This window comes from Rana temporaria, chromosome 3 (genome assembly GCF_905171775.1).
Source record: "Rana temporaria chromosome 3, aRanTem1.1, whole genome shotgun sequence".
Taxonomy (NCBI): domain Eukaryota; kingdom Metazoa; phylum Chordata; class Amphibia; order Anura; family Ranidae; genus Rana; species Rana temporaria.
Window position 1 is genome coordinate 365,150,933 of NC_053491.1, and position 15,458 is coordinate 365,166,390.

The 15,458-nt window shown below is 44.6% G+C and overlaps 1 protein-coding gene across 2 annotated transcripts in view; it reads left to right on the forward strand.

Moving 5' to 3' along the window:
• The window catches only part of KIAA1549 (KIAA1549 ortholog), a 155,370-nt gene that overhangs the window by 123,022 nt on the left and 16,890 nt on the right, over positions 1-15,458 (forward strand). The window contains exons 9-16 of one of the 2 annotated variants that reach the window (XM_040345399.1): positions 1,947-2,124; positions 4,712-4,890; positions 5,859-6,067; positions 6,303-6,433; positions 8,241-8,446; positions 9,242-9,465; positions 10,928-11,072; positions 11,423-11,734. In XM_040345399.1, coding sequence (XP_040201333.1) covers positions 1,947-2,124; positions 4,712-4,890; positions 5,859-6,067; positions 6,303-6,433; positions 8,241-8,446; positions 9,242-9,465; positions 10,928-11,072; positions 11,423-11,734 — 1,584 coding nt within the window. The remainder of the gene's footprint in view (positions 1-1,946; positions 2,125-4,711; positions 4,891-5,858; positions 6,068-6,302; positions 6,434-8,240; positions 8,447-9,241; positions 9,466-10,927; positions 11,073-11,422; positions 11,735-15,458) is intronic. The other variant, XM_040345400.1, reaches the window with a different exon arrangement.

A 15,458-nucleotide genomic window follows, 5' to 3' on the forward strand; every position in this document is an offset into this window, starting at 1 on the left:
TCCAGGGAGGGTCTGTGTTGTACCAAACACATTCCACTTCTTAATAATAGCCTTCACTGTGCTTCTAGGCATTAATTAGGCCTTTGAAATTTTGTTTGTATCTATCTCCTGTCTTGTCCCTGTCCACACCTTTTATCCTGGAGATCTTTTGACAGTTCCTTGCCATAGTTGTTTGTTTCAGTTGCACTACCAGGGACTGAAATGCTCCAGGAAAGCTATTTTCATGCTGAGCTTATCAAAATGACCACAGCTGATCATTGTTGTAAATCTGAGGGGTAGATCTGAAATGAGGGGAAGTTCTGCTGATTTTATCCAATCATGTGCAAGCTAAAATGCTGTTTTTTATTTTCCTTGCATGCCCCCCTCGGATCTACAGCGTCTGCACTTCCAAGTGCACTTTCAGTGCAATTTCAAGTGCACTTTGCACTTGTAGTGCAAAGTGAATTTGCCTTTAGTAAATAACCCCCCATGTGATTATTTTAAAGGGGGTGATTCTTTTTTATGCCCGCTGTAAACAATCAAAGTATTGCACAACCCAGCAATAAATGTAATGTATGCCAATAAATCACCAAGAAGTGAACCTTATACGCAAAACTCACAAGCATTATTAATGTGCGTCACAGTCCCAGCATGTACCACCCGGAGCATGCTGGGACTGTGACGTCATAAGAGGCCTATATAAATCGCCACGCACCGCACACCCTGCATTACAGTGGGAGGGCGTGTCGAGTCAACATCGAAGAGGAGAAGAAGACGACGCAGAAGACCAGGCCCCCGCTGGTTAAAGAGCTGAAAGAAGACAGCGGTGGTGCTTGGCAGAAGAGAAAAAGAACTGGGGAGCGTTTTTTTTCCACCAGGTGAATGGGTAGGGGTACGATGTACCCCCATACTCATTCACATAGGGTGGGGGGCTGGGATCTGGGGGCCCCCTTATTAAAGGGGGCTCCCAGATTACAATAAGCCCGCAGACCCCGACAACCAACGGCCAGGGTTGTCGGGAAGGGGCCCTTGTCCCCATCAACATGGGGACAAGGTGCTTTGGGGTGGGGGGGCCACAGGGCTCCCCCTGCCCCAAAGCACCCCCCCATGTTGAGGGCATGCCGCCTGGTACGGTTCAAAAGGGGGGCGCTCACTTGTCCCCACCCCCTTTCTTGACCGGTCGGTCTGCGTGCTAGAATAAGTGTCTGGTATGGATTTGGGGGGAAACCCCATGCCGTTTTTTCGGCATAGGGGGTTCCCCTTGAAATCCATACCAGACCTAAGGGCTTGGTATGCTCCTAGAGGGAAACCCATGCCAGTTTTTTTATTTAAAATTTGGCGTGAAGTTCCCCTGTGAGAGGGAGGAGCTTGCCTTAGAACAGGTTCACACTGGGGCGACTTCCTGTAAAGTTGACTCACTGTGAACGGGGATCTGACTTGGAGGCGACTTACATTGAAATCAATGGGTACAGGTCGCCTACAAGTCGGATTGAAGTAGTACAGGAACCTTTTCTGAAGTTGGAGCGACTTCAGTAGTGTACATTAAGACGGCTCCATTCACTTCCATTCATTTTCTCGACCGCACGACTTGGGACGTCTTGAAGTCGGATCCCAGGTCCCCACAGTGTGAACCAGCTCTTGTTGTGGTGCACCACTAACAATAATCAATATATTGCAAAACAATCGTGACTGGTGACAAAATATTATATACTGTATGTTGATGTTGTGAGAATACACACAACAGTATGGGCAGCAGCTTTAATTTAACCCCTTGGCACCAGGCCGCATGCAAATATGCGGCCTGTCTGCGCCTGGTCCTTGGTGCCAAGAGGCCACATATTTGAGTGAATTGGGGTCAGTACAGCTGTGCCAAGAGCGCACTTCCAGCACTGTTACCGGAACCTAGCCGAAAAGCTCCTGATCGCTGTACTCCTGATCGATGGGACTCACCTATTTTTTCCTCCCAGGTGGTGAATATTTCCCGAATGGAAGGTTTGGATGACCCGGTTGAGCTGATTTATTTCATTGAGGATCAGTACGGAGGACGGCTAGCTGCTGATAAGGCTTCTAGTTTGATAAATGAGGTGAACATCCAGCGAGCTGCCATCATCCTCGGATACCGACTGCAGGGCGTGGTGGCGCAGCGTAAGTGATACATTCATACATATCTTCATGTTGGTTTAGACGCAGGGATTCTGCTTTTTACTTATTTCTGTAACTCCATTGCTCCCAGTGTCTGGTGCAAATAAAGGGAAATTGACACCATTATGTACTAAAATAGTGAAAAATCAAATATACAAGAGTTTTGCAGCAAAATACATACAAAGCGGAGTACAATAGGAGTAATGCATGGTACGTTTATTTTTCGTCCAAACCCAGCAGGTTGAACGAAAAATAAACCCAGGAGCTCGCTGTACTAACTATGCAATGTTAGTACAGCAATCTCCCCACTGAGCTATTTTGTTCTGACGGGGATCGTAAATAAGAAAGTAATGGTGGATTATAAGTAGGCTGTATGTAGGATGACAGCGTGTCTTGTCAATGTGGTGGATAAGGGCACAGTGCAGAATCAATAAGCTGTATATAAGGTGACATATATGATGTAAGAGAATATAGGAGTCCGCTAAAAAAGTTAGGAGCCAGTTTTTGTTTTAAAAAAGCTTTATTTTCAACGACAAAACCCTTTCTCTTATGTAGCCCTGATGTGTATCTTTACAGATGCACAACTCAGGTTTACACACAGTTATGCCTCTCGGCTTTTGCTTATTGACCATCTTAGGATACCCAAGTACATTCAAAATCATAATAAGTAAGCGATTAGTCTCCTATCACACACAATATCCCGTACTCCTTTCACCATTCCTATATCACACACCATATCCCGTACTCCTCTCACCATTCCTATATCGCACACCATACCCCGTACTCCTCTCACCATTCCTGTGTGATATACACACCATATCCTGTACTCCTTTCACCATTCCTGTGTGATATACACACCATATACTGTACTCCTTTCACCATTCCTATATCGCACACCATACCCCTCTCACCATTCTTGTGTGATATACACACCATATCCTGTACTCCTTTCACCATTCCTATATCGCACACCATACCCCTCTCACCATTCCTATATCGCACACCATACCCCGTACTCCTCTCACCATTCCTGTGTGATATACACACCATATCCTGTACTCCTTTCACCATTCCTATATCACACACCATATCCCGTACTCCTCTCACCATTCCTATATCGCACACCATACCCCGTACTCCTCTCACCATTCCTGTGTGATATACACACCATATCCTGTACTCCTTTCACCATTCCTATATCGCACACCATACCCCATACTCCTCTCACCATTCCTACATCACACACCATACCCCGTACTCCTCTCACCATTCCAATATCGCACACCATACCCCATACTCCTCTCACCATTTATATATCGCACACCATACCCCGTACTTCTCTCACCATTCCTATATCGCACACCATACCCCTCTCACCATTCCTATATCACACACCATACCCCGTACTCCTCTCACCATTCCGATATCACACACCATATCCTGTACTCCTCTCACCTGTCCTATATTGCACACCATACCCCGTACTCCTCTCATCTGTCCTATATCACACACCATACCCCGTGCTCCTCTCACCTGTCCTATATAACACACTATATCCTGTACTCCTCTCAACATTCTGATATCACACACCATACCACGTACTCCTCTCACCTGTCTTATATCACACATCATACCACCTACTTCTCTCACCTGTCCTATATCGCACACCATACCATGTACTCCTCTCATCTGTCTTATTTTACACACCATATCCTGTACTCCTCTCACCAGTTCTATATCACACACCATATCTCATACTCCTCTCACTATCCTCTGCTATATATAAAACACCCTCATATTCTGTATTCTTCCTTCCTGATCTATATGGTACCGATATACCAATCATATAAAAGTGTGTATACAGTACTTGTAAACGAAACCCTGGTAAATTCCGCCTCCCTGGTATCGGCTAATTGCGAAAGGGCCTGAATATCTATAATACGAGAGCAGCCGTTTTTCCATCCAGCCGAAGTGACGCTCCATTCTGCTAGCAGAAAGGGTCATAGAGGCCATGATTGTGCGTTCCAAGCCGCTGGGAGGAGTGGCCGTAATGAGGGGAGGGCCTGACAAAAGCCCAGGCACCAAGACGTAATTTCTAGTTACAATGGCAACCTGGCACCTGGGATTTGCCCTGCAGTAAACTATACATATAAAGTGAGTGTGTGCCTTGCCAAATAGTGGAAGAGGAAGCAGTGCTGGATCAGTAATTTTATAAATGGTGACAGCATGTGTGTCTTTTCATATAGTGGTGGAGGAAGCAGTGTTGGATCAGTAATTGGTATGAATGGTGACAGTGTGTACTTTGTCATATGGTGACGGAGGAAACGGCACAGGATCAGTAAGCTGTGTATAAGGTGACTGTGAGGAGTAAGCAGTGGTGGATCACTAAGTGAAGAGATTTATTGTGCCAAAATGGATGATTGCTTGAAGAGATGCATTTTAAGGATGCTCCGAAAAGATGGCAGGGGTCAAATGGCATATGGAAAGGTATATGTAGAGGTAGAGAGAGTTTATGCTAAGTAGAGTTGCCTTTAAGAAAATACTGGGGTTTTAAGATGTGCCTAGAGTTTCTGAAATTTTCTTTCCACAGCAATAAACCAACCCTCAGAGAGCGACCGCCAGGCACAGAACCTGTGGATCATTGTGGGTGTGGCTGTGCCAGTATTAGTGGTGACCATCATCATAGTCATCTTGTACTGGAAACTCTGCCGGACTGACAAACTCGACTTCCAGCCTGATACAATGAGCAACTTACAGCAGAGACAGAAGGTGAGGTCTGTCCCAAGGGGGCTGTGCCATCTCTTACATTTGATTATTGTGCCCAGTTAGCATGGAATTGAATCAGAGTTATTTTGGCACATCTAGGGGATTACAGGATATCCTGGTCAGTTTTTAACTTTTTCATAGCTTATGGTGACTTGAAACATATGATAATGGCAGCAAATTTGTCTCTGCTTTTGTATTCTTCATACTGTGTTCATTGGTAAAGATCTAACTTGACAGGCATGTCAGTGGGGGTTATTTACTAAAACCGGAGAGTGCAAAATCTGGTGCATAGAACCACTCGGCTTCCAGGTTTTATTGTCAAAGCTTAATTAAACAAGCTAGAGTTAGATGCTGATTGGCTACCATGCCCAGATGCACCAGATTCTGAGTGCTCTTGTTTTAGGAAATCTCCACCAATGTGTCTAAATCTTCTAAAAAATTATACTTTATTTCAGGAGTCTCCAAACATTTTAAACAAAGGACCGGTGTATTGTCCTTCAGACTTTAAGAGGGCCGGATTGTGGCCAGCAGGAGTATAAATTGTCCTAGCATCAGTGAGAGTAAACATCGCCACATTTGGTATTGGGGGGGGGGAAGAAATAGTGCCCCATTGTTGGTATCCTAGGGAAGAATAGAGCCCTCATTATTTGTGTTGGTGGGAGAAAAGGTGCTCCATTTTTGGTGTCGGATGGCAGAATAGTGTCTTGTATCAGTGGGAGGAATAGTGCCCCATGGGCCGGGTAAAGACAAGCAAAGGGCCACATCCGGCCCTCGGGCCGCAGTTTAGAGACCACTGCTTTTATATGCTTGTAAATGCATCTGATTGAGCACAGACCTTTTTTTAATTGATTAATACATGATCTTTTAGTACATTTTCAAATTCAGACATTAAAATATATACCATAGAAGTGGTACTTTGTATATACAACATACAAACAGTTATTCATTGTGTTCTGTGCTTCACCCTGTAGCTCCAGGCCCCCAACGTAAAGGGATTTGACTTTGCCAAGCAGCACCTGGGCCAGCATAATAAAGATGAAGTTCTCATCGTACATGAGCCTCCTCTGCCTGTGTTACATGGACCCCTGAAAGATTCCACCCCCTCTGAAAACGGGGACATCCCCACTCCAAAGTCCAAGGCTTCTGGTAAGCCCAGCAAGATTGGGCGCCACCGTGGCAGGTAAGTTATGAAGAAATGCTTTGAATCTGGTGCTGAAGTATGTGCTATTGGTAGCGCATTGTTTGAATGTTGGAAAGAGTGTCTAAGGCTGCATTCACACCTGAGCGTTTTGTCGCCTGAAGCATGAAGCTCCAAAACGCTAGAGGGGAAAAAATACATTATTCTCAATGGAGATGGTTCACATCTCCACTCTAAAACACACAGCACACAGCATTTTCTTGTCTGTTTTTGGCAGTAGGATTACCCCCTCGGATGCTGGATCCACGGCTAGTGAACCATCAAGTGGAAGAGATTCGGGTGAAGACGGATCTCCGCGGCCTTCGGCTCCTCCGCGTGAAACCCCACAGCGACCAAAAGCCAAAGGAGGTGAGTCCATATAATCCAGGACATGTGACAAGATTCCTCCTGTTTCCTTCCTGGCCTGCATATCCCCAGGATTCGTTTAAGGGCTGTTTATATAATAAGTATTTGTACGGCACAGAGTCTTCCAAGGTGGGAATTTGAGCGGGTAGAAGGCTTTCTCTCATTCGCTTAAAGGTAATGTCACAATCCCGAGCAATTCAGACTAAGGCAGGCCATACATGAGCCAGCTGAGTTTTGAAAAGTGTATGGGCAGGCTGAATGTACCAAGTTGATTGATCGATCAACTTGGGTACAACCAGCATGCTGGGTTTTACCTGCAATTATCGCTATCGACTTCTACAGCCGCTAGCAATAATCACTGTCTTTTCCCAGCAGGGACAGCTTTCCCTTGGTGGGAGAAAACAATGGCCTGGCAGGAGGGGTTCCAGCATCAACACTGTCTGTGTTGGTGGGGGAATCTAGCTAACCTTTGGTTGCAGAAAATAAATTTGCTCCGTGTATGGCCAGCCTTAATCCTAGTATGCAAGAGCAAAATGTCGGCCGGTGATCTGCTGATTTGGTTCCGGCTATCAAGCAGGCGCAATCCTTGCCGACGGAAATCTCTGAACCTCGACCGGCATCCAGGGCGACATGGAATTTGAGGAAAGTAGCCAGTCAGCCTCAAGTCCTCGCTTCGCTCACCCTCCTGGCTCTTTTTTTAACATCCTCCAATCCACGGGGATGTTAAAGAATGAGCCTGGATGCCGGCCAAGGTTCAGAGATTTTCGTCGGCAAGGATTGCACCTGCGCAGTCCTTACAGGAACCATCTCGATAGGGGAACCTTAACGACAAGTCACCGTCCTACCATCTGGCCTGTGTGTACAGCAGCAGGTCCGACAGAAGTTCAGCCGGCTTCTGTCAAAGGCTCATGACAGAAAAAGGTCTGGCGACCAGCTACCTATCACGGCTCTCAGTTAATGACTGAGAGCACTGCCTGGATTGTTCTGAGGGGGGGGGGGGGGGCCGCCCCTCTGTCAGAACACAATAGCTCAGAAGATGAGATTGTTGTACTAACATCAGATTGCTAGTACAACGGTTCCGACCTGAGCTGTCAGTTTTTTAAACTAGTAGTGTGTACAAGGCTTTAGTTTGACGTTTATATGCAACTTATGTTTTCTTGTAAAACTCAACCTGGACCCCGCCACCTACTTAAATGAGCCACTCTGTTAGAGCAGCTCCACTTACCAATTTGGAGGCTCAGGAGGTGGGGAAAAGCTCAACTCCTTCAGGAGAAGGTATCTCCAGATAACCAACAATGGCAACGGGGGGTGAGCTTGAACATTACAGCATGGTGTGAATGAAAAGGTGTATGCTGTGCTTCCTGCATACATCTCAAGGCCTTCATTTTAATCTTGATTGGAGCCCAGGTTTGCATAATTCTGTATTTGAGAAGTAAATTCCTTTTCTTTTAATATCTATATCAACCATTCTCAGCTAGGGTTCCTCCAGAGTTTGGTAGGGGTTTCTTCAGCTGTGGCTAATTGACTTCCCATTTGACATTGCCTGCATAGTTCTAGGGCCAACACCACTTAACAGAGCCAGCTGCATGAACCCAAAGCTGCCTGTAGGGTAGCATTGTGACCACCACTGCAACAGGGACACTGGTCCCCAATGAAATTATTTTTGCCAGGGTTCCTGAGAACTGAATTTTATTTTTGTTTTCAAGAGTTCCTCTGCAGTAAAAAGGTTGAGAATGGCTGATCTTTATTATACTGAGGAAGAGCATATATGATCCTTTCTTTTTACCTTTTAATTGTTTTCTCTCCCCAGAGTTGCCAGTGTTGGGCAGCGGAGTTGAGCAGCATTCCTCGGCTTCTATATTTGAACACGTTGATAGGATGTCACGTTCCTCAGAGGCCAGCCGTCGCCTCCCCAGCAAAATTCAACTCATCGCCATGCAGCCGATGGCCACTCCACCCATGCATGGACTGTCTGTGGCAGAACGAGAGATGGAGGCTAATAAGATAAATAGAGAGGTGGGTGTCTGGGAAATCTTGGAGTCAATGCAGCTGTCTGTCCAAGAGCTTCTGCAATCCTTAATGTTCTTATATTATTACATTTATGATTACACTGACATAGCTGATTATATCAGTATGACTGTCACACCACTTCCTAAAACTCAGTCTTTCCAAAACTGGACTGCTAGGTTTAATCCCACGTTCTGAGCTCTCTTCCCCACATCCAATCACTGTTCAAATCTTGCCACTTTAACCTCTCCAAAATATGCCCCTTCTTAACCAGCTTTGGCAACTCCCTCTTCATTGGCCTACAGTCCATCATTAATTATGCTGTCAGACTCATCTACATTACCAGCTGCTAAGTGTCCTTGCCAATCCTCGCATCCCTCCCAATCTGACTCCCCGCCAATCCTTGCGATCACCCAAAAAACAAATATTAACCGAATACAAAGCCAACTCTTGTCTCAAAATACCACAGAACCTCCTGATCTCTAGACTCCTCCTTATCTCCTCCCATGCTCCTCTCCAGGACTTTCCCCAGCATTCACACATTTTCCCAAATTAATCCAATTAGACAAATGTGCGAGTTGGGTGAAAACATTTATACAAATTCCAATTTATGTGGTGCCCACTTTAAAAAATTATTTTACAAAATTGATAAGTTTCATCAACTTTTTTGGAATAACAAAAACAAATGTTTTAATGCTTTGGGTGTGAAAGTAAATGTAACCTGTTGACTACCTTAGAATTCATCATAATGTCATATTTATCTTCATTCTGCTTTTAATAACCCAGTTTTTGTGTCTGTTGTAGATTCAGACAACGTTGCGTCATAAGTCGGAGATAGAACACCACCGTAATAAGATACGTCTTCGAGCCAAGCGTAAAGGACACTACGAGTTCCCCCTGGTGGACGTTGTGGGAATGTCGGACACCAAGGAGCGCCAGCGCATGTACCGAAGGGCCCAGATGCAGTTTGATAAAATTCTGGATCCTGTGATGGGCGTTCCCACTGTATTCATAGAGCCCCGTAAGAGGTAGGACTCTGACCTACAAATAACCACATAATCTCAACATTAAGTACATTGTCTGTTAATTATCACATGACATCCTCATGCTTTCATCTCTCACCACATTGACTCTTAATGATCTTATGACATTTTGCCAGCTTTAACTACGTCTCTTATTGATCACATGACATCATTATAATGTCAGCTTCCACTGCATTTGTTCTAAGTGATCACATGATGACATTACTATCCTACCAGCTTTCTCTGCATTGTCTGTCAATAATCACATGAAGTTCTCATACTATTCTCTCACTACATTGGCTGATAGGAATTATGTGGCATCATCATACTGCCAGCTTTTACTTAATTAGCTCTTAGGGATTACAAGAATTTATCGCAATGTCTGCTTTTCACTATACTGGCTTTTGGCGATCACATGACATCATTATCTTGCCAGCGTTCACTGCACTGGTTTCAAGTGATCACATGACACACATCACCATACTGCTATCTCTCACTACATTGGCTCTTAAAGGAAAAAGTATAAAAAAAAGCTGTTTTGTCTGTACTTCTCCCTCTGGATCACAAGAGTGCGCTCCTGTGACCTGTTTTCAACCGACAGCGAGCTTCAGGGAGCTGGTCAAGGCTCTGAAAAGATTCCAACCATATGGTCAGCGGTGTTTGATCGCTCTGTTCTCAGTCTGGAGCCAGTAGGAGACATTTGCTGCATCCACCAAACATATTTGTTTCCAGGAAACCCAAACTTCTCTTTTAAAGGATAAGTTCACCTTTCTACAAAAAATAGTAAATGCACATCTTTTTGCAGGTAAAAAAAATGTGCATTAATTATTTTTTGTAGTAGGAGTTTGTAAAACATTGCACCCAGCGATTAGTAGATCGCTGATGCCATGCAGGTCTCCTGCACACTGACGGTGTATCTGCTTGCCCATACATCCAGTACGGGTAAGCCGATATTCGCTGACAAGAAGACTCAATGAACTACCACAGCTCTGTGATGGTTCATTGAGAACTACAAGCCAACAGCCGCTATGGATGTTGGGGTTTGTAGTTCAAACACAGAGAGCCGTGTGGAGCCCTGTTTTCAAACCGTGACAACTAGTACTGGGAACTTCTCTCCATACTGCTGCCACAGGGATGGGGGGCAGCGGCTGCAGCATTGGGAACATGTTACATGTTCTACCCTAAAGTCGGATGTAACATGTTCCAAAGGTGAACTTATCCTTTAAAGATCATATGACATCATTGGAATTTCAGCGTTACTCTGACTCTGGTCATATGACATCATCACAAAGTAAGATTTAGCATAATTTGAGCTCAATGATCATGTCCTATTCTTACAAGATTTAAGAAGAAGCAATGTTTAATTCAGTTTCTACAGGATGATTTATTTTATTTTTTGTTTGTTAAAAATGTGCTTTCTTTTTCAAGCTACGAAGACAGCAGATATTAAGGTTTTTCTTATTTTCAGCTCTCGAGCTCGGCGTTCTCCAAAGCAGCGGCGACGACAACAGGGCTCCTCCAGCCCCCCAGATGCAGACCGAGATCGTTTAATTGCAACTGATAGTGACGGTACCTACAAGAGGCCCCCAGGAGTCAGTAACTCGGCCTATGTGGTGAGTGCTTTGTCTGGTTTTTATTCTCTAGTAGAATAGGGGAAGGCAAAAACCCCATCAGATTTTTATTTCTGTTTTATGTTCCTGTTGTAAATTTTCTTTTATTTCCTGTCTGGTAAAATGTCACCAGGACGGAAAGTGAGAGTAAATCCCCGTATGGCAGTAAAAATCTGACATTTTTGACTTGGCCTACACTTTAACTGTACCCCACTCCCATCAGCCCACCTTCACAGTGGAGGAGTAAAGGGATGAAATTGGCAAAGTGCAAATTCGCTGTAAAAATAAAAAAATCTGAGTTTATAAAGATATTATCCTTGTGTGATTCTCATTTGTCTGTTTCTCCCCTGTAGTCTGACCCGGATCTTCCCTCTGACAACCCCACATCAGTGTCTGAGTTGGGTAAATACCCTGGCTCTCTTCCCCGGGGCCCTCCCCCTGCACAGTATGTGGCCCCTCAGCCTTCCATTGAAGAGGTCCGTCAGACTATGCAATCTCTTCTGGACGATGCCTTCGCACTGGTGGCCCCCAGCAGCCAGTCAGCTGTGCAAGCTGGAAACTCCCCTACGGGGCAGCAGCAGAACAATGACACTCCTACCCGCAGCGGAAGGGGCTCTACACCCTGGGGGGCCCAATATCCATCCCACCAGTCACCACACTACAATGTAAGTAAAAGGAGTTATTTCTGATAAACGTGTTATAATGTACCTAACGGAAAACCCTCCCTTTTAGTTTTGAATGTATTGGGGAAGGGTTAGAACCCTTGACAGGTTTTTAATTGTGGTCTGTGATCCTTGGGGGAGATTCACCTTCTCGATTTGTCCCAGAGACTTAAAATAATGGGGAACTCAAAACGTTACATAAGGCACAATTATTCAATGGGGATACCTCTTCTGTCCAAAACTAATAGGGGTTTTCCTGTTTCTTCCTGTTATGTATCATAGACAGGAAGTAAGGGAAAATCTGTCCTATGGGACGCCGGAAAAAAAAAAAAACACACACACCTGACAAGGGTTCTAATCATTTCACCCTCAATGCAAAATTAAAAGAAATAGTTTGACCGTTTAATTTACAAACGCAACTCTTGTACTTTTATACCCTACCTTTAACCAGTGTTAGTTTAAAGGGTTAGTTCACCTTTACAGAGAAAATTTAAAGGTGAACCAACACTGCACACCCTCCCCACACCACAGTCCCCGCTATACTGCTGCCAGGGTTGCTGAGCTGTCAGCACCTCCGCAGCTGGTCCAGCAGTCCTCACTCTTCTTCCTCTTCTCTGTGTAGTGCTCCTGGGATGGACCAGAATGGTTTTGTTTGGCCAGTGCCATCACAGTAAATCAATCTCGTCCATCCCGAAAGAAGGAGAAGAGAGGGGATTTCAAATTGGACTGGCTGTTGGGGGTGCTGACTACTCAGCAACCACTAAGGTAAGTACAACAGGGCCTGGGGGGGGGGGGGGCATTTGGGGAAGTGTGCGCAGTGTTGGTTCTCCTATTTTTTAAAGGGGAACTAACCCATTTAAAGATGGTTGCACTGTAAAAAAATGGCATGGCAAAATTATTTGCAAATAAAAAAGCCATTTTCTTGACTGGCCGAGACGCAATGACGTCACTCCCACGCGTATGAGTCACGGCAGTGGCACGGCTCTCTCAATGGTCAGCAAGCCAACCATTGAAAGCATAGTGTCGTCACTTGCTGTTTCTATAGTAAATCTCTCCTAAACAGATTTAGTAGATATTTATTGTTCCTACAGTTGAGCCTTTTTTTAGGCTTACCTGTAGGTACAAGTACTACCACTATAAAATAATTTTTTTTTTTTTTACTTTTAAGATTTCATTAGAAAAGATCGTACCTTGGATGTACATTTGAATGAAGCAGAACGCACAATAAGCACATTGGTTAATTGTATTTACTAAGTGACACTTGTAGACTATTGTAACGAGACCCTTGCTCGCTCGGTTCCACTCTCCCGACACTCCTCTGCTGCTATTGAATCAGATTGCAGAACGCAACGTCTGATGGTTCGGTCATCCAAGGCTTCGGGATTCGAACTACAGCTATGTGCTGTTCGAAATCCATCAGAACAAACACCAGGCAGGCTGTATGTATGTTCAAACAGGAAACTCCTTTATTGGATGCACACAACACACTTTTATGCAGCAGTTTGAACACCCCGCCCCCAACAACCGCTTTCCTATTGGTCAATTGTAAAGTACATTGTAGTTCTCAATTAGGTCCTCTTAGCCATGCAAATGAGGACTTGAAACAGGGTCAGCAGGGATTGGTTCGATAGCTTGAATAGGAAGACTGCTATGTGTAATGAGACAGAAGCCCCAGGGGGCAATCAAAGTACACAAACAGCCAAACACAGAACAATGCTTTTCCTCCAGACCATGGAGCCGTCTGGAGGGGGGGCGTTGGCCTTAAGACAGGGCAGAAGACCCCCCACTGTGTAACAGATTCAAACACTTTAGCATTCCAAGGCCCATGACAATACTCCCCCCCCCTGAGAAACAGTCCAACAGCCACAGTGGGACCCTGAATGGGTCAACTCAAGGATGTTGGAAAAGTAGTCTTAAGGTTCCAGGTCTGTCTGCCGGGATAACCCATGCGCCTTCCTGTTTTGAGGCCCTGGCCCATAATCGGAAGGCTAGAGGCTCGCATTCAGTCCTCTCCAAAAGCCTCTGTCGCAGCTAGGTCTGTCACAACTATCTACATGTATCGTTTTTCATGTGTCGTTTTGACAGCTTGCTGTGTAATACAAAGCAAACACAGACTGTCAGGGTCAGCTGGTAATAGCAGCAGCAGGGGGAGAGGAGCTGGATGTAAGAGATAAGTCCTAAAATCTTTGTTGAAGTTTTGGACATATCTCTTATATACGCGCATTCGACGCTGTACAAATCCCGTATCAAATCAATATACAACATGCTCAAGTGGTTAACAAGTCTTCTACACTGAAGGGACCAGATCCATCATTTTAAATAAGAAGAAAACCATAACTGTATATCAGCTGTTCACTTGAACAGAAGAAGCAAAACATAACCTGCGGGGCTGCTAAAGGCAAAGGTTCACAAAGCAAAGGAAATTTCACCCTTGTTCCTTTACTGAGTCCTTTACTGAGAACTGCTGCTATACACATTATAAAGTCAGTCCACGCCAAACAATTTCAGTTATTCAGACGGGCCTCCATTATTTTCTTGCTATATTTCCTTCTGCTAATAGCTCTCCCTTATGACCCGTGACAATGACATTGTGCAGAATCAGATGATATAGAAACTTCCTCGATCGAATGCCACAGAGGAAAGTTTTTCTTTGTAGGAGAGACTAACCGCACACAGCAAAAGGAAATAATGCTGAAATGACACTGGTATTTGTAAACTGAAATATGCTTAATCTGGATAGCCTACAAACTGGAACTCAACTTTGAAGGTTTTACATTGACTGAATGTAAGCATAAACTGTATGTAAAACCGAACAATGAGGCTTCATTTCCACTGACGTTTTTACAGCCACCTTTCTGAGCGTTTTTTACAGCTTAAAAACGCCTGTCCATGTTATTCTATGGCACCATGCCCACATAGGCGTTTTTGAGCTGCAAATGGCATAGGCGTTTTTGAGCTGTAAAAAAAACGCAGGACCAGGGCGTTCTGAAGCTCCAGAGTAGAGCTGTAAAAACGCTCAAAAACGTGCGAAAACGCTCAAAAACTCTACTGTTGCGTTTTTGAGCTCCAGCTCAAAAAAAAAAATAAATAAATAAACATGGACAGGTGTTTTTAAGCTGTAAAAAAGGCTAAAGAAAGTGGCTGTAAAAACGTGCATGGAAATGAAGCCTGAAACTTTTTAATTTGCTCCCCTTTGGTCTGTTAAAGGAGAAGTGTGGGGCTGAAAAAAAAGAAACACAGTAGATGGCTGCAGAATTGATTTGATACTGCAGCTGTCCCTTGTCGGCTCTAACACCGAGAACTGAGTGATCACATGGCTGCTGATCACTCAGTTCTCAGTCTGTCAGTCTCTCTGCTTTGCTGCTCCGGCACTCACTGGAGTGATGCACTGTGGAGGGAGTGACTAGCTCAGGCTCTCAGCAGTGCACTGAGAGGCAGAGCCAGCTGGGCAGGTCCCGACATTTTTGTTGGGATCCCTGCAGAGCTGAATCTGAGTCACAGGAGTGCAAAAATAAGTGCACTCCTGTCACCCAGAAGAGAAGTATGCCTAAAAAGCGTTGGCCATACTTCTCTTTTAAATACATAATTTAAAATGTTTTGTTATATCTGTAGCTCTTGCCAGAAATCTTGTGAGCTGTTAATTGCCTGTGCACCTTCTGCACTTCAAGTGGTTGTTAAACCAATGTGCTCTCTTCATACAATCCTCTCTGTTTGATAATGTTAGGTG